This window comes from Prionailurus bengalensis, chromosome A2, assembly GCF_016509475.1.
Source record: "Prionailurus bengalensis isolate Pbe53 chromosome A2, Fcat_Pben_1.1_paternal_pri, whole genome shotgun sequence".
NCBI lineage: Eukaryota > Metazoa > Chordata > Mammalia > Carnivora > Felidae > Prionailurus > Prionailurus bengalensis.
The window spans coordinates 94,987,684-95,015,118 of NC_057348.1; the positions used below are offsets into that span (position 1 = coordinate 94,987,684).

At 34.6% G+C, this 27,435-nt stretch overlaps 1 protein-coding gene across 5 annotated transcripts in view; it reads right to left on the reverse strand.

Annotated features, from left to right (window-relative positions):
- KRIT1 (KRIT1 ankyrin repeat containing) overlaps positions 1–27,435 on the reverse strand; it is a 43,170-nt gene that overhangs the window by 3,404 nt on the left and 12,331 nt on the right. For all 5 annotated transcript variants that reach the window (XM_043588835.1, XM_043588837.1, XM_043588836.1 and 2 more), the window contains 11 exons: positions 26,506–26,635; positions 24,572–24,815; positions 24,262–24,377; positions 23,887–24,030; positions 16,888–17,044; positions 15,875–15,982; positions 13,387–13,543; positions 10,974–11,125; positions 5,666–5,832; positions 4,843–4,930; positions 4,067–4,273 (listed from right to left, as the gene is read on the reverse strand). In XM_043588835.1, the coding sequence (XP_043444770.1) occupies positions 4,067–4,273; positions 4,843–4,930; positions 5,666–5,832; positions 10,974–11,125; positions 13,387–13,543; positions 15,875–15,982; positions 16,888–17,044; positions 23,887–24,030; positions 24,262–24,377; positions 24,572–24,815; positions 26,506–26,635 (1,670 nt within the window). The remainder of the gene's footprint in view (positions 1–4,066; positions 4,274–4,842; positions 4,931–5,665; positions 5,833–10,973; positions 11,126–13,386; positions 13,544–15,874; positions 15,983–16,887; positions 17,045–23,886; positions 24,031–24,261; positions 24,378–24,571; positions 24,816–26,505; positions 26,636–27,435) is intronic.

Sequence of the window (27,435 nt, forward strand, 5' to 3'; positions counted from 1 at the left end):
TGTCTCCCTCTTTCTCTGCCCTCCCTCCTACCCCACCCTGCTCGAGCTGTCTCTCTCTCTAAAATAAACATTAACAAAAACTAAAAAAAAAAAAAAAAAAAAAGAGTCCAGTGCTTAACAGACTGAGCTACCCAGGCACACCAAGAACCTCACTTTAAAAATGCCCTAAACTGGGGCACTGGGTGGCTCAGTTGGTTAAGTGTCCGACTCCTGGTTTTGACTAGGATCATGATCTCCCATGCGTGGGTTTGAGCTCCCGCCCCACATAGGGGTCTGTGCTGATAGTGCAAGGCCTGCTTGGGATTCTCTCTCTCCCCCTCTCTCTGCCCCTTCCCTGCTTGTGTTCTCTCTTTCTCTCTCTCTCAAAATAAATAAATAAGCTTAAAAAAAAGTGGGGTTCTTAAATGAAACAATACAATTAATTTACATGAGTGTATATTATGTATAATGGGAAACTAAGAACATCTTCTTTAAAATTAGCCACCTGTATTTATATTGTAAAATATAACTTTATGGATATGATATGCTAAAATAGCTATTTACCAAGGAACACATTGAAACATTTGAGTCAAGATATCGTAATACCTTACATTGTCTATTTTTTAGATCAGATGCTTGAAATTTGTTTAATCAAGAAGCAAAAAATAGTCCATTAATATGGTCTCAAAACAGTTTAATATATAGAAAAAAATATATAAGTCCTCAATTATATGGGGGCTAGGTTACAAAAATACTGGGGTTGTAAATTAAAAATAAAGGTTTTGTTGCTATGCACAAAGGAAGAGATTGAGAAACCCACAATAATGAAAGCAGCTCAATGGAACTGAAAAGTCAGAGTCCATATGGTAGCTTTGAGAGATACAGTGTATTCTAGAAGGAAAAAGTAGTTCTCTTTACAAGATAAAACCTACAAAGGGTCAAGTTGTTTAGTGAGGGAAATCAAAAGGCACAAGAGAAAATGTCAGGAATAGAGAGAAAAGGGAAAACCACAGAAGTGACAAGTAGCAAATAGCCAGCCAGTGGACAGGAGAAATAGTGATGTTGATAACTGATCAGGAAGAATGACACTATGTGGATATCTAAATAACCAGTTTTATTTCAGAAGGGCATTCATTATGGCCAACATAAACTGACATCAGCAATATCTATTGCTTGGGTGTGGCAATAGTACTATTATGGTTAAAGATATATCAACAAGCACAGTTAGTTATGAAACAGAAATACATTCACTATAGTAAAACAATGATTCACAACACAGTGCGTTATATATTCAATAGTGTCTACATTTTATGTAAGTATGCTCTGATGAGCATATGAAATTGGCTGAGTTCTACTCCCTAATGGGAAACTCTTTTATTTCAAAGAGAAACAAGATATAGAAGGTAGAAGTAATTGATATAAAAAATACAGCTGTATTCTATGGGTTTTCATGAGAATTAATCTCTGAAGCTACTGTATCCCAAGCAGAGTTTTAATGTAAATGAAGGTATTTTTGCAAATGAAGTTGTTTACTCTAAATTTGTCAAATTCAACCCTAGCATATCTTGATGACTCTAACACAACTTTGATGATTAGAAAATATAATCATCTTAAAGCTTTCATAGGTGCTGTAAATTTATCAGTGGTTTACAGAACACAAGGTAATGATCAGGTGGACATAAAACATCATTACTCTTTGGTTTAATCACCCAAGGACAGCATTTTAATTTATATTTCTAGAAATCGAACATCTTATCCTAAAAAAAGCAGACTATTCACTAATAACATTGTTATCATCCTCTGCCTGCAATTGCTATCTCACTTACTCAATTCCTGGACCATAGTATTATTCATGTGAAATGTTATAATGCTGAACCATCATTTAGGAACTAAATAAAACATTTTATTGTTGCCTAAACCTGGAATGCTGCCAAGGCAAATATAAACTATAGCTTAGAGAAAAGGCTCAGCATCACACCCACAGCGTCACCATTCAGTTTGGTAAAGGATTTGTAAATGTTGTATAAAATGCTCTGAAATAGGGGCGCCTGGGTGGCGCAGTCGGTTAAGCGTCCGACTTCAGCCAGGTCACGATCTCGCGGTCTGGGAGTTCGAGCCCCGCGTCAGGCTCTGGACTGATGGCTCAGAGCCTGGAGCCTGTTTCCGATTCTGTGTCTCCCTCTCTCTCTGCCCCTCCCCCGTTCATGCTCTGTCCCTCTCTGTCCCAAAAAAATAAATAAAAACGTTGAAAAAAAAAATTTTAAATGCTCTGAAATAGCAGAGGAGAAATTTATTGAAATGGTGAGGGGAGTTTCTCCTTTGATTTCCTTTAATAAACTTAGTACAAAAGAAATAGAAAACTGGTTACAAACTAATTAGAAGCAGCCTATTTTTTGTGAGTAAAGTAGCTTAAAAAGAAAATGATAATAAGCAAATGATCCAAAAGCAAGCTGACATCAGAGGCTTCAAAAAAAATCAAGTTCTAGATAAACTACTGAATTCAGTCCCTATTCAGCCCTATGTCTGTACATATTCTCTACCTCCATTCACGGGCATATCTAACAGCATGGTAAAAATAGCTGTTGCCCATAAGGATGATCCTGAGTTATCATGAAGTGACTAAACTACTTTCAGAAGTTATGTGATTACAAAGTAAGGGTTATAAAAATGATGAAAATAAAAATTAGGTTTATGATAAAATTTCCTAATCTAAAATGACTTTTCTAATTTTTTTTAAAATGTATGTTTATTTTTGAGAGAGAGAAAGAGAGAAACCAAGTGCAAGCAGGGGAGAAAGGGAGGCAGAGAGAGAGGGAGACACAGAATCCGAAGCAGGATCTGGGCTCCAAGCTCCCAGCTATCAGCTCAAAGCCCAATGTGGGGCTCAAATTGACGAACCGTGAGATCATGACTTGAGCTGAAGTCGGACGCTTACCCAACTGAACCACCCAGGTACCCCTAAAATACCTTTTCTAATGTATAAGCTTAGTTATTACTTTAACAGACCTGAAATGGTCTATTCTTAAACAAATCTGAATGAACAAAATAAATTTGATTTTTATTAGCTATTAAAGCTAGAAAGCTGTTCATCCAGATAAATGTGTGAAATATGCTAAAAATGATTGATAATTCCATATTTTATATATAATGACTTTGATTAGAAAAAGGAATATAATATAGTAACAAGCCTCTGATGGGAAAGGTCTGAATCCCTTCCATACTTCATCTTGTCTGTTCCCCAAAAGGCTTTTATAACTAATTCTGCTTTTCAAAGTGAATCCCTTGTGACAGGTATTACATTTTTCTTTTTTTCTAATGTTTATTTATTTATTTTGAGAGACAAAGAGCGTGTGCAAACACAGGGGAGGGGCAGAGAGAGAGGGAGACAGGAAATCCCAAGCAGGTTCCGTGCTGTCAGTGCAGAGTCCAACACCAGCCCAATTTCACAAAACATGAGATCATGACCTGAGCCAAAATCAAGAGTCATATGCTTAACCGACTGAGCACCCCAATATATTTTTCTTTTTTTAACCTGTATTTTTTCATTTAAACTTAATTGATTTTTAAAATAGGTAATATAATCACAGTTAAAAAATTTTTAAGTTGCAAAATGGTACTTAGTAAAGTTTCCCTCCTACTCTTGTTTCCAGTTACCTGGTTGCCTTCTCTAAAGGCTTCATGAAACTTTTTATTCATACACAAGCAATATGTATTCATGTAAATATGGTCTTGACTTCCCCTCATTTTTACACAAATAATAGCATATTACATATGGTCCACCACTGTACTTTTTCACTAAATATATCTTGGAAATCATTCTCTACATTCTTCATTCTTTTATATGGCTGCACAGTATTTCAATGTAGAAATGTACTATGATTAATACACTACATAATTATAGAATACAATTAATGTTAATAATTAACACTTTGTTGACAATCATTTACTTTTCATCCCTCTTCCTTTGCTATTATAAATAAAATTGCAATGAATACTTTTATATATATGTCATTTCTAGATTTTTCAGGTATGCTGGTACAATTTTTTAAGACATTGGTCAAAAACAGCTGTAAAGCTGAAAATCTACCTTAGTTTCCATGTTGAGAAGATGAAGTCCTTTTATATTCACTCCTACATACACAGGGATGACTTTATGATTGCTGGGGCTTGCCTTTGTAAATATCTGTCCTGTGAAAAAAGCTGCTCCATATGTAGGAATTTCCCAACAATTCTGTAAGAACATGCGCTGAAGGTGATGCATTTCTTTACTGACACCCTCACTTGTACTAAGATTCTAAAAACAAATAAGGTAAAATAAAAGAGATGTGAAAAGAGAACACACTTTTGATAATCCAAGTAGGTCAACTAAGCAGTTTCTAAAATCGTGGCTGCCCCCAGAGAAGAATAAAATTGTGTGAACTATCCCAAGAGCAGTTCTTAATACTTCAAAAAAGAAAGAAATATCAAAGTATAAAAATAGTGCTTGTCTATTCTATTAGGTTTTAAGTGTCTCATGGACAAGGATAGTGTATAATTTCATGGTGTGTGAGGTGTGTGTTTAATCTCTAGTTCTTACCACAGTATCCAGCATATAGAACATGGTGTGTAAGGGGTGTGTGTGTGTGTGTGTTTAATCTCTATTCCTTACCACAGTATCCAGCATATAGAAGGTATTCAGTAAAAGATTCCACATTATTAAAAATAAAAATATGCTACTTTCAGTTTCATGTGAACTAGAAGATGAATTTTTAATTTCAGTACTATAAATTTAATGTAACTACATTTAAAACATATTACACGATTTAATTTACAAAATTTCAACTAGGGTATAAAATGTCTTTTTATTTCTGTTAAACAGCTTACCTTATATTCATGAAGTATTCGGTTTGTCCAGTGAGGTGCCTTACTTTTCAATTTGGTAATAGGTACAATGGATTTTAGGTTTTCTTCACTGTAAGCAAACAGGCCAACATGCTTTAAATAAATCATCTTTAGTAGCTAAAGTACATAAATCACTCAGAAACAAATTGCTTTAAATAACATGATTTTTTTAAAGTAACATGATTTTTGAGCTGAAAAATATATATTGTAAAATATTAGAGAACTCTAAAGATTTTAAGCAGAAGCCACAATCCTAACATTCTCATTTAAGAGAATGTTTCTTCTTTCAATAACCACAAAATACTTTTGAAAATTGAAAACTACAATAAACAAACTTCAGTGTTTAAAACCTCAGTGTTTTTTCTCAAAAACTGAAATCTGCCTTATGACATTTTCTACTACTTATCAAGTCAGGTTTTAATGAACTTATATTTAAACATATAATAAAGATAAGTTAAAGAAAAAATATAAGGTATATCAAGGGGTGCCCGTCAGTAGAGCATGTGACTCTTGATGTCAGAGTTGTGGGTTTGAGCCCCATGTTGGGTGTAGAGATTACTTAAAAAAATAAAATCTTAAAAAAAAAAAAGGGTGTATCAAACCAGAGTCAAATGTAAGAAAAATAATTTTGGAGAGAATATAACTTTAAGAATGCTTTACCATTTTTTTCCCTTCATTTCATGCCTCCTCATATCCTCTAGTTCCAAACCAAAGTATAAATATTTCTTAACAACATTTTTAAACTTTCTTGGTTAAATAGAATCTTGAACATAGCACAAGACCACATACTGTATTAAATACTTACTTTAGGAAACCTTGCTTGTGTTTCTTACTCTCATAATTTCCATAAACTATTTGCAACAGTAGACTTGCCAATGTTATCAGTTTAGTGTCAGGAGCTGTATAAAAGCCCTTTAATAAATTATATCTGGCTTCATCAAAGAGGATAAGAATAGCTAGTGGGTCTTCAATCTTAAAAGAAAAAGCAGAATTTGGTTATTGGGCTACAATTTCCTGTTAGAAATATACAACTTGTCACTGTCTAATATGGAAAAGCAAACGCTACATATTTGTATATAAATGAGCTGTTATTTAGAGCAGGGGTTGACAAATTTTTCCTGTTAAGGGCCAGAGAGTAATATTTGAAGCTTTATGAGTCACATAGTCTCTCTGAGCACAAAAGCATCCATAGACAATACAGTAACAAACAGGTCTGTGATGGTGTTCTAATAACACTTTATATATGGGTACCAAAATTTGGTACCCATAAAATTTTCACATGACATGATATATTATCCTTTTGAATTTTTTCAAACTTTAATAGCTTACCAAGTATATAAACAGCAGGTCAGATACAGCAATAGGCTATAGTTTGTTAACCTCTGATTTACAGTCTAATAAAAGATTATCATTAGTTTATGGATATGGATAATTTCTACAATTTTACCTAAATCAATTATATTCCTCAAACATTATTCTACATGTTTCATATGATATAGTAGTGAACCTCAAGGAAAATACAAGAAAGTGTATTAATTCCTAGAAGTGTACATGTAGTTTTAAAAAATTTTATTTTAAAACATTTTTTATTTCATTTGACTAAAACTACTTGGTACTTCCAAATAACACTAAAGGGGAACAGAAGATTTTTCCCTAAGTTTCAAAAACGTTATGAAGTTTCACTTTATCAAGTAGGATTAACAAAGATTGAAAAAAGCTAGCCTACAGAATATACCTATGCTTAGAAATAGTCACCAATTATAGAGTTTCTGAATGAATACTTAAAGGATTTCCAAATATAATTCAAAGCGATCTCAATTCCCTGTGGTAAAAGTTACTTTTGTCTTACTAACTAAAATAATATCCTATAATGCTCTATATAATATTAAAAACCTAAAAGAGAATTTCACGGGGAAAAAAGGTGGGAGGAGTGTTCTAGATTAAAAGTGACTAAAGAGATAACAACCAAATAGAAATTATGAACCTTGACTAGATCCTACATATGGGGGCTATAAAAAAAAAGACTTGGGGAAAATCTGAATATGGATCACATATCAGACATTATTATGGAAATATTAATTTTTCTAGGCTGAAAATGGTTGAAAAAGGTTCATATGTCCTTTTTCTTAGGAGATATATGTAAAATATGTAGGGATTAAGTGCTATGATGTCTGCAACACACTTTTAAATGGTTCATAAAGAAAAAATAGAGAAGATGAAGGAAATAAAGCAAAATATTAGCCATTAGTGAATTTAATGAATTTTATTACCTTTTCAACTTTCCTATGGGCTTTAATTTCTCAAAATTAACAGTGAATTTAAAGAGTTTGAGTAGTTAAGCGTTATAATTCCTAACAGTATATTTAGTGAGCATTAGTCAACAATTATTCTTTACTAATGAAATCAGGCCATTTTCATCCTAAAGGAATAATGCAACCAATAAATGTAATTCTTCCATTTTTCAGATGGTACAAATTGGAATTTCTTAATTACATAATGAAAGAACACAACTATCTTATCAGATAATCATTATATTCTGATTTGTCTTAAGGTACTTACTAAACTTTGCTTCTTTTTCACCTGAGTTCACTTTATATTCTTTATAATAATGCAATTAATTTATCATCCAAGTTTTATTGTTATTGCTCTTTTTCTCCACCAATCAACTTTTAAAATATTACTTAGGTGGAGAAGGAAGATAGACTGAGTATACTTAAATTACTTGCAGACTTTATGGACCTAATATTTTTTTTAACTGTGCTAAAATACACATAACAAAAAATATTTTAACCATTTTAAGTGTATAATTCAGTGACATTAATTACATTCACAATGTTGTACAAATATCACTATTTACACAACTTTTTCATCATTCAGAAACTTAACCACTAAGCAGTAACTCCACACTCTCTAACACCTGTAGTGACCACTAATTTACTTCATGAATTTTCCTATTCTAGATACTTAGTGTAAGTAGAATCATACAATATTTGTGCTCTTCTTGCATCTGGCTTGGCTTATTTCACTTAGCATAACGTTCTCAAGGTTTATCCATGTCATGGCATGTATCAGAACTTCATTTCTTTTTGTGGCTGAATAATATTCCATTTTATGTATATACCACGTTTTGTTTATCCATTCATCTCTTGATGGAAACTTAGTTTGTTTCCACCATTTCGGTTATTGTGACTAATGCTGCTTTGAACACTGGCATATAGATATGTTTAAGTTCCTATTTTTAATTCTTCAGTTATATATCAAAGAGTGGAACTACTGGATCATATGGTAATTGTGTTTAGTTTTTCTGAGAACCGCTATTGTCTTCCACAGCAGCTATACCATTTTACATTCCTACCCGCAATGTATAAGGATGACAAATTCTTTGTAATTTTACCAACATTCATTATTTTCTTTTTTTTAATTAAAGTAGCCATCCTAGGAGGTGTGAAGTAGATTCTCATTGTGTTTTGATGTACATTTCCCTAATGACCATTGATGTTGAGCATCTTTTCACAAGTTTCTTGGTCATTTGTGTATCTTCACTGGAGAAATCAAGTCTTTTGCCCATTTTAACTGGGTTGTCTTTTTGTTGTTGAGTTGTAGCTCCCATTCTGTAAATCGTCTTTTCACTTTCTTGATAATATCCTTTGATGCACAAATGTTTTTAATTTTGAAGTCCAATTTATGTATACTTTCTTTTGTTGCTCACAGTTTTGGTGTCCTATTTAAAACTCCATTGTCAGGGGCACCTGAGTAGCTCAGTCAGTTGAGTGTCCAACCCTTGGTTTCGACTGAGGTCATGATCTCACAATTTTTGAGTTCAAGCCCCATATCAGGCTCACACCGTGGAGCTTGCTTGGGATTCTCTCTCCCTCTCTCTGTCACCCTCCCCCTGCACATTCTCTCTCACTCTCAAAATAAATGAGTAAGCTTAAAAAAAAAATCCATTGCCAAATCTAAGGTCATGAAGATTTATCTGTTGGTTTGCTTCTAAGAGCTTTATGGTTTTTAGCTCTTATATTTAAGTTGTTGATCCAGTGAGTTAATTTTTATATATGGTGTGATTCAGGGTCCAATTTCATACTTTTGCACCATCTGTTGAAAAGACCACTCTTTTTTCATTGTCACCATAGTCAAAAATCAGCTGACTATAGATTTTGGTTATAGATGTATTGGGTTTATTTCTGTACTCTCATTTCTAATCCATTGGTCTATATAATTGTCCCTAATTACTGCGGCTTTTGTAGTAAGTTTTGAAATTGGAAGTGTGAATCCCTCGACTCTATTCTTTTTTCAAGGTTGCTTTAGCTATTCAAGGCCCTGTGTAATTACATATGAATTTAAGGATTGCCTTTTCCACTTCTACAAAAAGGCTTTTGGAATTTTTTTTTAGATAATGTGGTAAATCAGTACATGCTTGGCTAGTGTGGACATCTTAACAATATTAAATCTTCCTACCCTTAACACAGATGTCTTTCCAGTTACACAGATCTTTAGTTTTTTTCAGTAATGTTTTATAGTTCTGAGTGTACAAGTCTTGCACCTCTTTTGTTAAATTTATTCCTAGCATTTTCTTTAAGATGCTATTTTGATTAATTTCTTAATTTCCTTTTTTGGTTGTTCATTGATGTATGTAGAAACCACTGATTCTTGTGTGTTAAGCTTCTAACTTGCACTTTGTTGAATCTATTTATTACCCCTAATAGCTGTTTTGTGGATCCTCTATATAGGATCATGTCATTTGCGAATAGAGTTTTATTTTTTCCTTTCCAGTATGGATGCTTTTTATTTTTTTCTTCCTTCCTTCCTTTCTTCCTTCCTTCCTTCCTTCCTTCCTCCCTTCCTTCCTTCATCTAATTGCTCTGGTTAGTGTTAAATAGCATTGGTGAAAGCTGCATCCTTGTCTTTTTCATGATCTTAGCTTTCAGCCTTTCATCGAGTATGCTAGCTGTAGGTTTTTCATAAATGCCATTTATCATGTTGAGGAAGTTCCCATCTATTCCTATTATAAGAGTTTTATCATGAAATTGGATTTTGTCAACTATCTTTTCTGTGTCAATTGAGATGATAAATTGTTTTTTTCCCCTTTGTTCTACTTATGAAAATCTAACACATTTTTTAACGAATAATTAAGATCTTTGTTGTTGGTAAGTTTCATACACTCTTTATGTAACTGCCAGTATATTTCAGTGAGAGGATCAAGTCTATCTTTGGTTTGATAATATAAAAGGGACAATATGAATAGTTAGATACAAAACATTTATCAAGTTTGTACATGGCCACTGAACTTTTCATATAACTTTGTTTAACCTTGTCTGTTTAATATTCCCTTGGATAACAATCAGGAAATGCACTGTATATTTTTTCTTCACCAAAGTTATGAGACCTTGAAACTTTTTTTCTTCAATTTCAAAGCTACTCTTGTAGTTAGCCTTCACACTTAGTTTAACTTGTGATATCTACCTTAAATTTCTTTGTTGTCCATTCATCTTTCAGATAATATTATCCCACATCCTCTAAAATTTACAGAAATTCAAATCCAAGTGTACTTGTATGGAACAGATCTTTTTATCAAATGTAAATTCTATTCTCATTTTTTACTATCTATATAATTTCTGCTTGATTTGAGAATAGCCACTTACTGACTTTTGAGAATAACTTTTTTATATCCCCTTTGCAAATATAATCTTCTCCATTCAGAATATATTTTCTGTTCTCCTCCCACATCAACATATCTCTTTGCTCGTCTGAAATTTACCACTGATTAGCCCTTTATTAAATTTATCTTTGATACTGTACTTCCTAACTATACTAAAAACTTTTTTTTTGTATAATCCATTTTCCATCTGGTTGCTAATTCTCTTTACAATAGATTCTCTATTTCTTTTGTTTCTACAACAATGAAGGTAGAAATAGGAAAACCAACCAGGGGCTTTGTAAGTAGACTAACTCAAACTCTACCACTTACCCCAGGGATGTGAGGACTGAACAGAAAAACAGAAAATCTCCTTGTCCTCATACAGGAAAAGCACAATTTTTATTTCTAGTGCCTACCACAGGAACTCAATAGATTCTGTGTATTTAAATGACTAAAATAAGATTTCCACACAAACCTTTTTTTCAACTTCCAAAGGAAGTCTCACATCTCTTCTTAGGAAAAGCTGTGGTGTTTCTCTTTGGGGATCCAAATTAGTTAATTCAGCAAGTATTTCTGGCCAGTCACGAACATGTTGCAATGGTTTATGATAAGGCTTGAGTTGAAGGCCTGAAAAACATCTTTCCTTTTATAAATGATAATGTAAAAATAAATTATATCAACACATGGAAAATTTGTATTAAATTATCTGTACTTAAGTGCTGAATACACACAAAGTAAAGGTCTAAATTCTAATCAACGCTGACTTTAACCAATAATGTTACTACCCAATTTTAGGTGAAGAGCTTTTGTTTTTAAGAATATAAGAATTATGGAGGTGCCCGGGTGGCTCAGTTGATTGGGCACCCAACTCTTGATTTCAGCTCAGGTCATGGTCTCATGGATCCTGGGATAGGCCCCATGCAAGGCTCTGTGCTAACAGGGCAGAGCCCACTTGGGATGGGATTCTCTGGCTCTCCTCTCTCCCTACCTCCTCCCCAGCCCCCTGACTCCTGCACACACATGCACTCACTCACTCTCAAAATAAATAAATAAACATTAAAAAAAAAAAGAATTTAAGAATTATGAGGGGCACCTAGGTGGCCCAGTTTGTAGAGAATATGACTCTTGATCTTAGGGTTTTAAGTTTGAGCCCCATGTCGGGTATAGAAATTACTTAGAAATAAAATTTTTTTTCTTTTTTAATTAGAGAGAGCATGCATGGGGCAAAGGGGAGAGAGGCAGAGGGAGAAGAGGAAGAATTTTAAGCAGGCCCCATGCTCAGCATGGAGCCCAACATGGGGCTTGATCCCACAATCCTGGGATCATGACATGAACTGACATCAAGAGTCAGACACTGAAGGGGCGCCTGGGTGGCGCAGTCGGTTAAGCGTCCGACTTCAGCCAGATCACGATCTCATGGTCTGTGAGTTCGAGCCCCGTGTCAGGCTCTGGGTTGATGGCTCAGAGCCTGGAGCCTGTTTCCGATTCTGTGTCTCCCTCTCTCTCTGCCCCTCCCCCGTTCATGCTCTGTCTCTCTCTGTCCCAAAAATAAATAAACGTTGAAAAAAAAAAAAATTTAAAAAAAAAAAAAAAGAGTCAGACACTGGGGCGTCTGGGTGGCACAGTCGGTTAAGCGTCCGACTTCAGCCAGGTCACGATCTCGCGGTCCGTGAGTTCGAGCCCTGCGTCGGGCTCCGGGCTGATGGCTCGGAGCCTGGAGCCTGCTTCCGATTCTGTGTCTCCCTCTCTCTCTGCCCCTCCCCCGTTCATGCTCTGGCTCTCTCTGTCCCAAAAACAAATTAAAAAAAAAAAGAAAAACGTTGAAAAAAAAAAAAAAAGAGTCAGACACTAAACCGACATACCACCCAGGCCATTCGACTTAGCCACCCAGGCGCCCCTTAAAAATAAAATCTTAAAAGGGTGCCTGAGTAATTCAGTCAGTTAAGCCTCCAACTCTTGCTTTCAGCTCAAGTCTTGATCTCAGGGTCATGAGTTCAAGCCTGGCATTGGGCTCTGTGCTGAGCAAGGAGTCTACTTATAAAGAAAGAAAGAAAGAAACAAAATCTGTAAAAAATTAAAGAATATAAGAATTACGATAATTCCTAAAACAAAATGTATCAAATGTATATAAGATCTTTAATTCCATGATAGCCTATTTATGATACAATCAGTAGAATCTAGAGTTAAAAAAAAGACAAATCATTAAATAACCAATCATAATAACCTCAAATTAATTCCTTTATGTATTTGCAATATTTGCTTGAAAGACAATTCTATAGTGACATCAGGATAATTTTAAATGAAAATATTTGATAGAGGGGCGCCTGGTGGCTCAGTCGTGGTTAAGCATCTGACTTCAGCTCAGGTCATGATCTCACGGTCTGTGAGTTTGAGTCCCACGTTGGGCACTGGGATGACAGCTCAGAGCCTGGAGCCTGCTTCAGATTCTATATCTCCCTCTCTCTGCTCCTTTCCCACTCATGCTCTGTCTCTCCCTGTGTCTCAAAAATGAATAAATGTTAAAAAAAATTAAAAAAAAAGATTTGATAGAAAACTAATACAAAAAAAATTTGCATTATTTCAGGTGAAATGAGCACTGACAATAAAGGCAAGTTGGATGAGCAATACATTTAATGGCATTCAAGTTAAATTCCATGGTTAAAGAAGAAGTTTTAAAATGATTAAATATTGCTTTGAATGAAGCAAGGGATGCAGGGCCCAGAGGCTTACCTATTTCAGCAGTTGGAATGCTAGTAATTTATATAAAAGAGAAGATCACTGTATCATTTGAAAATGTGAAAGTCATTAAAAACTGATGCTATACTTAAGTTTGCCAACCTACTCTCAAAAATAGTGAGGTTTACACAACAGAATAACAACTTTCTTACTGAGGTTTTCTGAACAGATCCAAATAGTGAAATATTGCTGTGTTTCTTGAGAGAGACGCATTCCTTCCATTATCTGCTGCACTGTGGTATTATTTCCATGCTTCAGTTCAACAGAACGGTATGATCCATCCATTCTGTATATCCGAACTTTTTCATACTAGGACAAAAGACAATAATAAATTATGCAATCTAGTTAAAAATTATATATCCCAACCTAACAAAATGCTTCAGTTTCAACTTCATGTGCTTTATTATAGATTTCTAAAATGGAAAATAACAGGAAACTACTTCAAGTGAGTATCTGTTGGCATTATTTAAAAATGTTTTATTTCCATTATGTATATTTTCCACTTTTTTTTCCTCTGGATGATTCATGATCATGTAAGCTTGAGAGACTAAGGTGAATGATTCCTAAAAAATATTCAACTTTGGATTCTTCTAGGAAATGTTTTAAAGCTCTTCATGTACAAAGTAGGTATCCTATGGGGGATACAGACTTGGTTACTAAATCTGGTGTTAGTCAAGTATCTTGTGAGTCTAGTGGGCTAAAGATTATATGGTAGAAATGTGTACTAGCAGTAATTTGTCCTAAGAGGAATCTGTGATGGAAGACCGTACACATGAAAGTTATGGAACAACGGACCTTGAGCCATTTTCTTTCCTCCTCTTCAGAAAAATCTCAGAGAGTAATAATATTTTCAATACATTAAAAAAAAAAAATCCTGTCACCTATTTTGCCCTTCTCTCACCCACCTCCCCTCTAGCAACCACCACTCTGTTCTCTATATTTAAGAGTCTGTTTTTTTGTTTTTGTTTTGTTGATTCCACATATATGTGAAGTCATACAGCATTTGTCTTTCTGTCTGACTTATTGCACTTAGCGTAATACCCTCTAGGTCCATCCATGTTGGTGCAAATGGTGAGATTTCATTCTTTTTTATGGTTAATATTCTATTGTATATATGTACTACATCTTGTTTATCCATTCATCTATTGATGTACACTTAGTTTGCTTCCATATCTTGGCTACTATAAATAATGTTGTGATAAACATAGGAGTACCTGTATCTTTTTATATTTGATTTTAGCCAAAAGGTCGAGAAGCGATTTCATGTATCTTTTTAATTTAGTGTTTTCATTTTCTTTGTGTAAATACTCAGTAGTGGAATTACCAGATCATATGGTATCTCTATTTTTAATTTCCTAAGGAACTTCCATACTGTTTTCCACAGTGTCTGCACCGATTTACATTCTAAGACTGCACAAGGGTTCCACCATTTTCTCCAAATCTTCACCAACACTTCTTATTTCTTATCTTTTTGAAACTAGCCATTCTGATTGGTGTGAGGTAATAGCTAATTGTGGTTTCTCAATATATCCTCAATACATTTTTATTGTCACTGGAAGTAACTCAATATGTTCTCAACACATTTTACTATATTGGAAGCCCCCAAATAACTTCCAGGCCAGTTCATTTTAGATAAAAGTACCTAATTCCTCTTATCGTGTCCATTTAGAATATAAAAATTATGCCAGCAATAATAATGTGTTCTATATAATTAGAAAATAAATTGAGGGCACATGGGTGGCTCAGTGGGTTAAGAGTCTGACTTCGGCTCAGGTCATGATCTTGTGGTTCATGAGTTCGAGCCCCACGTCAGGCTCTGTGCTGACAGCTCAGAGCCTGGAGCCTGCTTCAGATTCTGTGTCTGCCTCTCTGTCTACCCCTCGCCTGCACACACACACTCTCTCTCTCTCAAAAATATATAAACATTAAAAAAATTTCAAAAAAATTGTAATGAAGTATAATAGAAGGGTGCCTGTACTGTTACCTACTTCCTTGACTTTGTCTTGTGCTCATGGAACAGTATTTTGACAAAATCTGTTGTGTGGTGAGTTTGTGTGTTTATATTCTTAAAGGCAGAGATCATATGTTTACTCTTTATCACTTGTCACTTTCAGCATTTCAAGGTGTTAAATTCACAGAAATACTCCACAAATACTTATTGCCTAACTGATGGAAAGGTCTGGAAAGGCTCAGAGATTATATTTGTTGAGATCAAACCTTTACACTTTATCTGTTAATATAAATCCTTTTATCTGGTTTGCAAGTTTTCAGTTTTTAAATTAATCATAATTTTATCATAACTGTAACTATTAGGCAAACTGAGTTTTTCTAATTCTTAATTCTTCTCTATCTTAATGTTATTGCTAATTATTTCAGACATTATCAAGTATTGAGATTATATTGGAAATTAGGTTAATTTTAAGTGCTTGAAAGATTTATCATGCAATTTTATTTTGTTATTCAAGAATAAATGTCTTAATGTTAGGGATGATAACAAATTTAATACTTAAGAGATCTAACTATGAGGTTTTCTAAAAGCAATAAAGAAACCATTCATCCATTCCACTCTTGCCACAGATCCTCAAATTGCTTATTAATTTAAACAGTTGGTGTGGCTCTATTTCTGAAAGTAATTCTTACTGGTTTATTAATGGCTTCCTTCAACAGTTTTGCAGCTTCTTCCCAGTTATTTTGTTTGTTTTCTTCACAAATATTTAAGGGGGATCTTCCTTGTTGGTCCGTTATGTGCTAGAAACGTTGGAAAAAATAAAAATATAAAGAAAAAAGTATTACAGATAAATGGTATTGTAAGTGAAAATGTCACAGTTTCACAAAAAACAGACTTTTGTCAAGTATTAAATATTAACCATGCTTAGCACATACAATACTTAAAATAAACATGAATTGATAAAGATGAAAGACTCAAAGCACTAATCAATGTGATTATTGTTTTTTTAAAAGTTCTGATTATAAGATCCAACAAAGGTTTTGTTTAAAGCGATTATTTTCCCCTTTAAAATCCTTATTAACACAAATTCTGAAAAATGGGTGGAAATTCTTTTTCTTTCTTATTTTTTTGAGGAAATACAACATAACACAAAAAGAGGTTAAATTTTATGTATATGCAGGAGATTGATGGTGGTGATGATTGCACCACAATATGAATGTAATTTAAAAAAAGAGGTTAGAGTGGAAGAGAGCCAAAGCATAAGAGACTTAAAAACTGAGAACAAACTGAGGGTTGATGGGGGGTGGGAGGGAGGGGAGGGTGGGTGATGGGTATTGAGGAGGGCACTTTTTGGGATGAGCACTGGGTATTGTATGGAAACCAATTTGATAATAAACTTCATATATTGAAAAAAAAATAAAGAAAAAAATAATAAAATAAATAAATTAAAAAAAATGAATGTAATTAATGCCACTGAACTATACATCTAAAAATGGCTATAATGGTAAATTTTATGTGGGGCATATTTTATCACAATAAAAACATGTATAAAATCAAAGCTTATACATAGATATTACGTATACTACATACTAAGTAAAATTTATTTTTTTCAGTTGGTTTCTCAAGTATACAATTGAACATTTTAGTGTCATTACTGGTTATTCATTGCTTAGACATTTAAAAAAAACCCTGGAAAATAACTTACTCTGTCAATTTCTGGATGATTTAGGAGAATCTGTACTATTTCAGCATGTCCTCCTCCAGCAGCAAAATGAAGAGGAGAACTAAGCTGTCCATTTAAAAGGTTTGGATTGCACTTTCCTTTCTCTAACAATATGCGAGTGGCCTCAACTTTTCCATACCTGTAAAAAAAAAAAAAATGAAACTTACCCCCCAAAATAATCTGAAACATTAAAAAAAATTATTATTATCTTTAATATTTATTTATTTATTTTGAGAGAGAGAGAGAGAATGTGCGTGTGAGCAGGAGAAGGGCAGAGACAGGAGAGAGAGAATCCCAAACAGGCTCCACACTGTCAGCACAGAGCTCAACACAGGGCTTGATCTGATGAACTGCAAGATCATGACCTAGAGCTGAAAACAAGGGTTGGATGCTTAAACTACTGAGCCATCCAGATGCCCCCAAGATGTTTTAAAAAGTTAAATCTCGGGGCGCCTGGGTGGCGCAGTCGGTTAAGCGTCCGACTTCAGCCAGGTCACGATCTCGCGGTCCGTGAGTTCGAGCCCCGCGTCGGGCTCTGGGCTGATGGCTCAGAGCCTGGAGCCTGTTTCCGATTCTGTGTCTCCCTCTCTCTCTCTGCCCCTACCCTGTTCATGCTCTGTCTCTCTCTGTCCCAAAAATAAATAAACGTTGAAAAAAAAAATTAAAAAAAAAAGTTAAATCTCAGACACTATCTCAAAGAAATTTAAGATCTTTTTTTAGTAAGATACCGACATAAATGTTTTTCAGTGTCTAAGCATTTCTTATGAATTCTTCTGGTTCAATTCAACTGTTTCTGTTTCTGATCAACTAGGAGGGACTATAACCTCAAATACAAGATGAGAAAGAACTACCACATGCAAGGTACAAAAATTATAAATTAAGGAAATAAAATTTTTAGTCAAAAATAGGTTCAGAATCAGAATGTAACACATAAATAAACTTCATAATGCTTTTCACTTAGGTCTGATTGTGATTTGTAAAATAAGCCCAAAGATATAATTTGATATGTAGCTGTTGTATTAGGCAATGTGGGAGACATAAAGATGGAGAAGATACATGGTCTCTGCTTGGATAAAGGCTTACAGTGTAATCACAGAGGTAAAACAAAAACATTGGATGTTACATTATGCTGTAAAACTTAAGAAACAGCTTAGAATAACAACAAAATAAGCATTGTTTATTTCTCAAGTCAAAATGATATATAACTAACACTTTAAAAAAATGTCAGAAAAGGCAGGACTTCAGTCTAAGACTTCCTGAAATGTTTTGATAGAAGAATTAGAACTGGACGTTAAATAGGAAGGAACTGAAGAGATGCTGAAGAGAGGTAAAAATATTTTAGGTAGGGGGAAAAAGAGTAAGTAAACAAAGACCCAGAGGAGTACAAAGCATGGTGGGTGTCTGGGTTGCCTAGTTGGTTAAGCACCCAGCTATTGATCTCAGCTCAGGTCTTGATCTCATGATGACCGTGAGTTCAAGCCCTGCAATGGGCTCTGCACTGGGTGTGAAGCCTACTTTAAATAAACAAAAACAAAAACAAAAACAAAAACAAAAGAGTACAAAGGCTTGTGTCAGACACAGTTGAGTCCACAATTTGGTCAGAGCCAAAGACTTCTATAAGGCTACAATCTGAAGCAATATTGGAAAAGTATATTCATTGTTTGTAAATAAATGGGTGGGAGGGGGAAAGGGAAAGGAAATTTGGTACATTTGAGGGAAAATTACACATCTTTAAAAGTGATTTGATTTGCCGTCCACTTTCCTTTCTTCTCCTTTCACATATCCTTCTTATACCCTAAACCTGCCACTTGTATGCTACTCTTTTTTATTCATTTCACTTTTTGCTTATGTTCTTTGCTATTCTTGAGATGTCCTTTCCCTCCTCCTCATTTTGTTTAGGTTAAATTCTGTTATTTCTCAGAAACAGTTTAAAATCTTCCCCTTCTATAATCTCACTACCTGCAGCATTTCATTTTTCATTCTTTTGTGGGACTTATTTTATGTACTTTCCCCCTTATTATTCTGGAACAATGGGTAGAAAACCTTTTTCCTTCTTAAATATATTTTTTGAGGAAATACAATATAACACACAAAGAGGTAGCCTAGAAATTCCTGGAGAGTAGGTACACTGGCTCTGCATTCTATAAACTGCCTTACGCACAAAAAATGAGTGAACTGTTCAGTAGGCATTTGAAAATGCATGCTTAGTACTCAGGAGGAAGGCAAAGGCTTGGCATATCTATCTGAGAATAGGCAAATTCACCTAACTGAAAAGAATTACCATTAAGGCTGGGAGAATGGATGAAATCCTTCTGAGAGAGAATTTAGAGAAAAATTATCTTAGACCAATGAAATGCATCTTGAAAAACAATCTTTCAGGACAGGAAAAGACACGTCTAAGACAGCAATTCAAGAAGTAATACAAATAATTAATATAAACATACATTCTGTATGATGCTTTAAAGTTTTCAAGGTACTTTCATATATAATTACTTAATATAATCTTCAAAACAACTTATGAGGCAGGCAGAAGTATTTTTATTGCTCAGTTAAGAAAAATGAAACTTGAACCAGGTAAGTAGCTTTCTGAAGGTCCCATGGTTACTAGCCAGTGTTAGAATCCAGTTTTCTGAAACTTAGTATAGCAGTTTCCATACGATAACACACGCTTAGGTCACAGAATGGAAGCCAGTATTTCAAGAATACTAATAATGTAACAATAATAATTTGCATTTGTATTGACCTTCATTATAGCTCCATTATGTCCCTTCAACTCCAATTTGTTCTTAGAATGAAGGGATGGTCAACAGTATTTAATGCTGGAGAGCAGGGAAAGAGATTAAAGTCTCAGAAAAGTTTAAGAAGGTTCATGAAGAGTAAAAAAAGAGACAACAGTGAGTGTGACCCACTCACCTTTGAGATCTAGCAGTGAAAGGAAGGATAGAAACGGGATAGTGGCCAGAAAAGGCAGCAGGGCCAAATTAATGTTCTTTTCAAGAGGGAGAGACCACACATGTTTGAAGGCAATAAAAAAGACAATGCAGAAAAGGAGAGAGTGAATTTAATGGCAAACAAGGACTTTTACTTGCATACTGAATGACACAGGAGAGAGATGAGAACAAAAACTATACAGAAGGACATTTCTGATGGCTTCAATTTTCTTTGAAAATAGGGGGTAAAGCTACCTGATAAGAGGAGAGAAAGGAAGTAGTGGGAGTTTAAGTGCTTATGACTACAAAGGTTTAGAACAGCTCATAAAGGAGGACTAAATGGCTGACAGGATAAATGAGACCAAAAGGATAGACAGCTAAGCTACTGTGAAGATGGGGTAATTTGAAGGGAATAAAATACTCATAGTTCAAAAATACTCTCTAGCAGTAACATGAAACCTAAAAATAGGATCAGAGAAAAAAGACATTGATTTGAGAAAGGTCATAGATTATGTGATGTCGGTGAAACATTTACTGAGTGGTTGATAAGTTACCCATATGGGAAGAAAGGCAACTTAAACAGTTTTGGAAAATAGTACAGAAGTTTTCAGGTAGATGGTCACCAATATGAGAATTTTAAAAGCTTGGAGTAATCTTAGGGGTGGTCCTTAAAGAGTGATCTGGGAACCCCTGAGAATCCCTGAAATCTTTTCAAGGTATCCTCTAGGTCAAACATATGTTAATAATAATACTAAAATGCTACTGATCCTTTAAACGTTCACTTTCTCTTAAGTGTACAGTGGGATTTTCAGGAAGCCATGTGACATATAATACTGCAACAAATGTAGAACAATTCTACTCTTCTCATTAATTTTTTTTAATTTTGAAAAATATGGCATATTTCATAAACATTTTTAAATGAATTAACAAATACTTAAAATATTTTTCAGGTTTAACTTCTAATATGATAAACAACACTAGATATAATTTACATAAACAAAAGCTCTTTGGGATTCTGTAACTTTTTTTTTTAATAATTTTTAAAAAGTTTCTGTTTATTTATTTTGAAACAGAGACAGTGCAAGTGTGGAGGGGCAGAGAGAGGAAGAGAAAATCCCAACCAGGCTCTGCACTGCCAGCACAGAGCCCAAGTGGGGGTCCAACCCACAAACCACGAGATCATGACCTGAGCTAAAACCAATGAGCCAGCCAGGCATCCTGGGATCCTGTAACTTCTGAGAGTGAAAAGGGAGTCCTGCCACCAAAATGTTTGAGAACCATCAATCTAATAAAAACCCTCACTTTAAGATGAGAAAACAGACCAAGAGGGGTAAAACATCTTGTCTAAGCTTATAAAGTTAGGCCTCAAATCCAACTTTTAATGAGATAACCTAGTATTCCCCTCCTCGATCCTTATACTAATTAGGAAATAAAAGTACATTTCCAAGATAAAGTAATTTAAGTTCTTACTAAATGGTCAAATCTACCTTCATTCAAATTCACATTAATTAAATGATTCATCTGATGAAAGTATTGCAAGGTGGCCCATACTACTCCTGATATATTATAGTTATTATTTCTAACTGACAGAAAATGTTATCTAAGGATAAAACTCTTTTCCTTGGTATACTGTAGTAGTAAGATTTTCCAATTAAAAATACTATGGGTTAGGGGCGCCTGACTGGCTCAGTTGGTTAAGACTCTTGATTTTGGCTCAGGTCATGATCCCAGAGTCATGGGATTGAGCCCCATGTCAGGCTCCACACTGAGCATGGAGCCTGCTTGAGATTCCCTCCCTCCCTCCCTCCCTCCCTCCCTCCTTCCCTCCCTCCCTGTCTCTCTCTCTCAACCTCTGCCCCTTTCCCCAGCTGGCACGCACACTCTCTCTCTCTAAAAAAAATAAATACATAAACAAAATAAATAAACTACAGATTTATAAATTTCAGATTTAGAAATCAAAATCTTTAAATTTTTACAATATTTTAATAACAACCAACATTTATTGAATACTTATTATGTGCAAGGTACCCTCAAAGCATTTATTTGCATTTTCTCCTTTAATTTTAAGAAATATATTACGTTCATCTTGTAGATAAAGACACAGGTCCTTAGAGACATTAAGTAACTTCCCAAAGGTCATACTTTTAGGAAATAAGAATTATTACGACTAAAACCTAAGTACATTCCAAAGAACATTAAATACTATACCATACTTGTTTTTATGTAATAGATACTTAAAAGTATTACCATTCTTTTATTAGAAAATAACCCATGCCACAAAAAAAGGACAATATTAACCAAATATAAATTTGGGATTTCTCAACTAAAATTCTCTGCCTCCATCCTTCCCAATTCCACAGTGTACTTTCTTGTGATTTGAAGTATATTCTCTACCTCTTTTCGTTTAGTTCCATATAAGGCACGTGATTTCTTTTTGTACTGCTGCTGCTACCAATATTTATTAGTAATCTGAAGAAACAAACAGAAGTTCAGTTAAAAAATATTTAGGGTAGGGATGCCTGGGTGGCTCAGTCGGTTGAGCGTCTGACTTCTGATTTCTACTCAGGTCATGATCCTAGGGTATTGGGATTGAGCCCTACTTTGGGCTCCGTGCTGAGTGTGGAACCTGCTTAAGGTTTTCTGTCTCTCTCCCTTTGCCCCTCTCCCCAGCTCAAGCTCTCTAATAAAAAAATTAAAATATATACGTGTGTGTGTGTGTGTGTGTGTGTATATATACATATATATGTATACAAATATACGTATATGTATATATATATATTTAAGGTAACTCCAAATATGAATAGAAAATTCCCTGTAATGGGAAAACAATTAAGAACACACAGAATAAAGAAGCCTAGTTTTGAGGAAATAGAAAAAAAATTAAGAGCATATTTCTTGAATAAACTAGCATAGTTTTAGGGAAACAGCATATTTTTTAAGAGAGAAAAGATATATATTAAAAGCAACTATATTTAGCTACTGGATCACAAATTTTGGTATCAGTGAAATCAAAATAAGTTTGAGCAATGATCGAATTAATGCCTTTACATATAGATAAATAAACAGACGCGGAGAGGTGAAATATCTTGTTAAATGTGGCTCAGATAAGACGTAGTGGACATTTGGGGCGCCTGGGTGGTTCAGCTGGTTAAGTGTCTGACTCCTGATTTTGGCTCAGGTCATGATCTCACAGTTCATGAGTTCCAGCTCCACGTTGGGCTCTATACCAACAGCTCGGAGCCTACTTGGGATTCTCTCTCTCTCTCTCTCTCTCTCTCTCCCTCTACCCCTCTCAAAATAAAGAAATAAACCTTCAAAAAGAAAAAGTGGACATTTAACAGGCAGTGAATAATGTAGGCACTTCTTAAACTAGCCAAGGAAGTTCACTTTCAACAGTAACTCAAAAGCAGCTTACCCATAAGAAATAATGGTAAATCACTTCATTACATCCTTTTTAGAGAATAAACTATAGCTAACACTTAAATACTGTAATGAACACAAGTTCACAGTGACTAGAAAGAGTTAATAACCCCAATCTTGTGAGTTAATTCCGCTTAAAAAAAAATAAAGAATGGAAGGCTTTGATTCTAATGAAGGCTTTTGGGAGTTTCTTGATGTCATGGTTTTCCAAAGTACTAAATGGATACTTATCTAATATGATCAACATCAAAACATAAGTAGTTACCTCATGTAAGTTTTATAGCAAGAGAAGAGTAAAACAAACATTTATCTAATACAAAACAATAGAAATTACAAGGGTGAATAAAGGACCTACTGCTAAATAATGACACTTGCTAGTGATTAGCTATTACACAGGATGACCTGGTAATGCATAAGAACACCAATGATACTTTTCTCATGGGGCAGACCTTGTAATTCTGAACAGTGGTATGTATATATAGTAATCAGATATCTAAATAGAAAGCTCATAAGGCAAACGTGGTAGAGAAAAAGGAGACGGAATGAGAATAGTTCTGAAAAGAAGCACTAACGTTTATAACTAAAGATTCATTCCTTCTAAGAAAAAAAAAAAAAAAAGTAATCCATTTACCAGCATGCATAATGAATGGGCGCCCAGTGGTCACTATCTAATTGGTTGACTGAAAATCTTTCATTCAGAAGACGGTTTAGTAATTCTGAATCTCCTTCACAGGCACTTCGATGGAGAGGAAAGTCATCTACCCACTGTCGTTCCCTAATTATTAAAAACAAATAATTTTTTTTTAAAAAGCACTTTTGAAATTCAAACTGTTTCAAAATAAACATGATATATATATATGAAAGCTTTGGTCACTTAGCAGCTGCAAACTAAATCATCTATGCAATGATTACACTGCATACTAATTGCATATATCATTTTAAACAATATTTTAACATTAGAATATAAGTTTTAAAAAAGCAATGTGGAGTAAAACCAAAACAGTACTTGTCTTCTGTGACACTGCTCATGCTTCTCTGCCATTTTTCTTGTTTGGGAATTTGGATTTTTGAGTAGTCTGGAGCTCCTAGACCAAAGTATGGATTTATTACCACTTTATCTACCTAAAACGGGAAAATAGAAAAAACAAAAACCCCTTAAGAGCTTCAGATACTTGGCTTTAATAGACATATATACAACTAACTGTATATGTCATCTTATGGTTACAATTAGCAACAGGTATATTTACCTTAGGAAAAAATTACATTTGACATAAAATGTCTTTTGAAATCAGAGCCAAAATTCATTCAACTCTTACCCGGTTCGTATATTGAAGATCTGATCCAAACAAAGGGTTGTAAATACAGGTATCTGCTTTCTCTAAGGCTAACATTTTACTCTTTATTTCTAGTGCACTGTAGCCCATATGTAATGAGTTTTCCATTTGACCTGATTCAGTAGCATATGCAGGGTTTATGACATTAGTTTTTATCCGCTCAAGAGGAGAAGGCCGGAATAAAGCTGGAATAAAGTGAGATTGTGCATGGCGTTCATCTAACCACCTGGCAAAATAAAAAAGAAGAGGTAGTAGAAGTATTTGTTCAAAAGTGAAGATGAAGAAAGTAGCCCATCCAACTCTGATGTGTGATACATTCTTTTTTTTTTTAATTTATTTATTTTTGAGAGATAAAAACAGAGCATGAGCAGGGGAGGGACAGAGAGAAAGAGACACAGCATATGAAACAGGCTCCAGGCTCTGAACTGTCAGCACAGAGCCCAAAGTGGGGCTTGAACCCACGAACTGTGAGATCATGACCTGAGCCAAAGTTCAGTAACTGACTAAACCACCCAGGTGCCCCTTTAAAAAAATTTTTTTTGTATTTATTTTTGAGACAGAGAGAAAGCACAAATTAGGGAGGGGCAGAGTGAGACAGTATCTGAAACGGGCTCCACACTGACAGCAGAGAGCCCAATGTGGGGCTTGAAATCACAAACTGTGAGATCGTGGCCTGAGTCGAACTCAGATGCTTAGCTGAGCCACCCAGGTGCCCCCTATTGTGTGATACATTCTAATATCACATTCAGATTTTTATATTTTTAGCTAGTGTTAAATACTTCATTTAGTATTAATCAAAGTTTTTGTTAATAGACACAGCAAACTATTTTTAAAGATGTTTATACCAGGGTACCTGGGTGATTCAGTTGGTTGAGCATCTGACTCTTGATTTCAGTTCAGGTCATGATCTCACAGTTCGTAGGTTCAGTCCCCGCATGGGGCTCTGCGCTGATAGCATGGAGCCTACTTGGGATTCTCCCTCTCTCTCTGCCCTTCCCCCACTCGTGCTGTCTCTCTCAAAATAAATTTTAAAAAATGCATATACCATTATAATAAAATGCCTTTCAAAAAACATGAAGTACTTTTAAGATCTGAACCATTGAGATGTAGGTGACATTTGCTCTGTTGTTACAGAAAGACAAAGGCATGATAGGTTTAAACAACTTGTCTAACTTACTCTTGTCTACTCTCACTCAAAGTAACTCAATACTAAATCTGTCAGAACAACTTGAGGAGCCATTTGGCCCAGCATTAGGGAAAACAGAAAGAGAACTTCAGTCAATTGCTTATTTAACTGTTTAAAAAAACAACTTTTTTTTTAATGTTTATTTTTGAGAGAGACACAGAGCACGAACAAGGGAGAGACAGAGAGAGGGAGACACGGAATCCAAAGCTGGCTCCAGGTTCCCAGCTGTCAGCACAGAGCCTGACACGGGGTTCGAACCCATGAACTGTGAAATTATGATTTGAGCTGAAGTCAGATACTTAACCAACTGAGCCACCCAGGCACTCCTAATTATTTTTAAAGACATAATTAGTTCTATTGAACTACTGCAGTGGAGGAAAGATGGAAATAAGAGATCTCGTATAAAAGTAGGAGGGAAAACAAAGGCAGTGGTTAACTCAACTTGAAAATTAAAACAAAAATCAAACAAAAAAAATCCCCCAAATCTAGTTTTATATCAAGGAATCTTAATCCTTCATCCAGGGCAGTCTTTGTCATTTTTGAAAAAAAATTAGCCCATTGTAAGCAAACCAGGAAAATCCTGTCTTTGGAGCTTTTCATTTTTATATTTTACTTCAAAAACTTACCATTGTGTTACATACATATTATTTGCTTCTGTTCTAACAGAGCTAATTTCTACTATGAAGCTGTATTTGGCTTATTAAAAAATACTTTTAGTGGTATTTCTTACTTATCCAAGGCTATTAACATCCTTGCTGTAAGTGTAGCAAAGTGACTGCTGGATTCACTACAGACTCGCATAATATCTTGTAAGCAGTAAAAAATTGGGCATCCTGGAGTATATGTATATTTAGTATTATCTGAAAAAGAAAAATGAATAATGTCATCACATATAAGGTTTACAATAACATATTTTTCATTAAAAAAACAGTTAAGTGTAACATGAATTGTTTTAGATTTGGATTTAGAAGACCTTGATTAAACTGATGACCAGTTCTGTGACCTTATCCACTTGGAATTAGAAGACCTATATTCTTAGAGGATTGCAGAAGTTGTTTCCTTGTTTTCTTCCTTAACAATGTAGCAAAACTCTGATTAATAACATTTCCAACACCATTTAAAATACTGCACTTCTTAGTCTAAGTATGACTGGGAAAAAATATATATAATTGGAATGAAAGAGCTGGCTAATAAAATATGTGTAAGTACTATGTTAGCAGCAGGCTGATGGCATATCCCCACTGGGTCATTAATTTATCGTCAGTATTATTACTGCCTTATAGGAGAGTAGTACTCTAAAGTTTCCAAAGTGATCTTCACACCTAATACCTTAATTAATTCTTCCAGCACAATGAACTTGGGTAGGAGCAGATACCCATCTTACAAACAGAGCTGAGGCTTAAAGAGGTGATTTGCCCAAGAGCACAAAATTAGTAGGCTACATGTTCTGCACTGAAATTTAGTAATTTTTCAATTATTCCAGGATGTCAAGGGCTCAAATTTTTACATTTGATCTAAAGTCTTTAAATAATACCGATACTGTTTGTTGGGCAGAGTGTTTTAGAACTGTTATTAACACCTTCTTATGCCAGATAGGTCCTGATGATAGTCTGTTAATTTTCCAAAATAATGAAATATCTATTTCTAGTCATATCCTTTG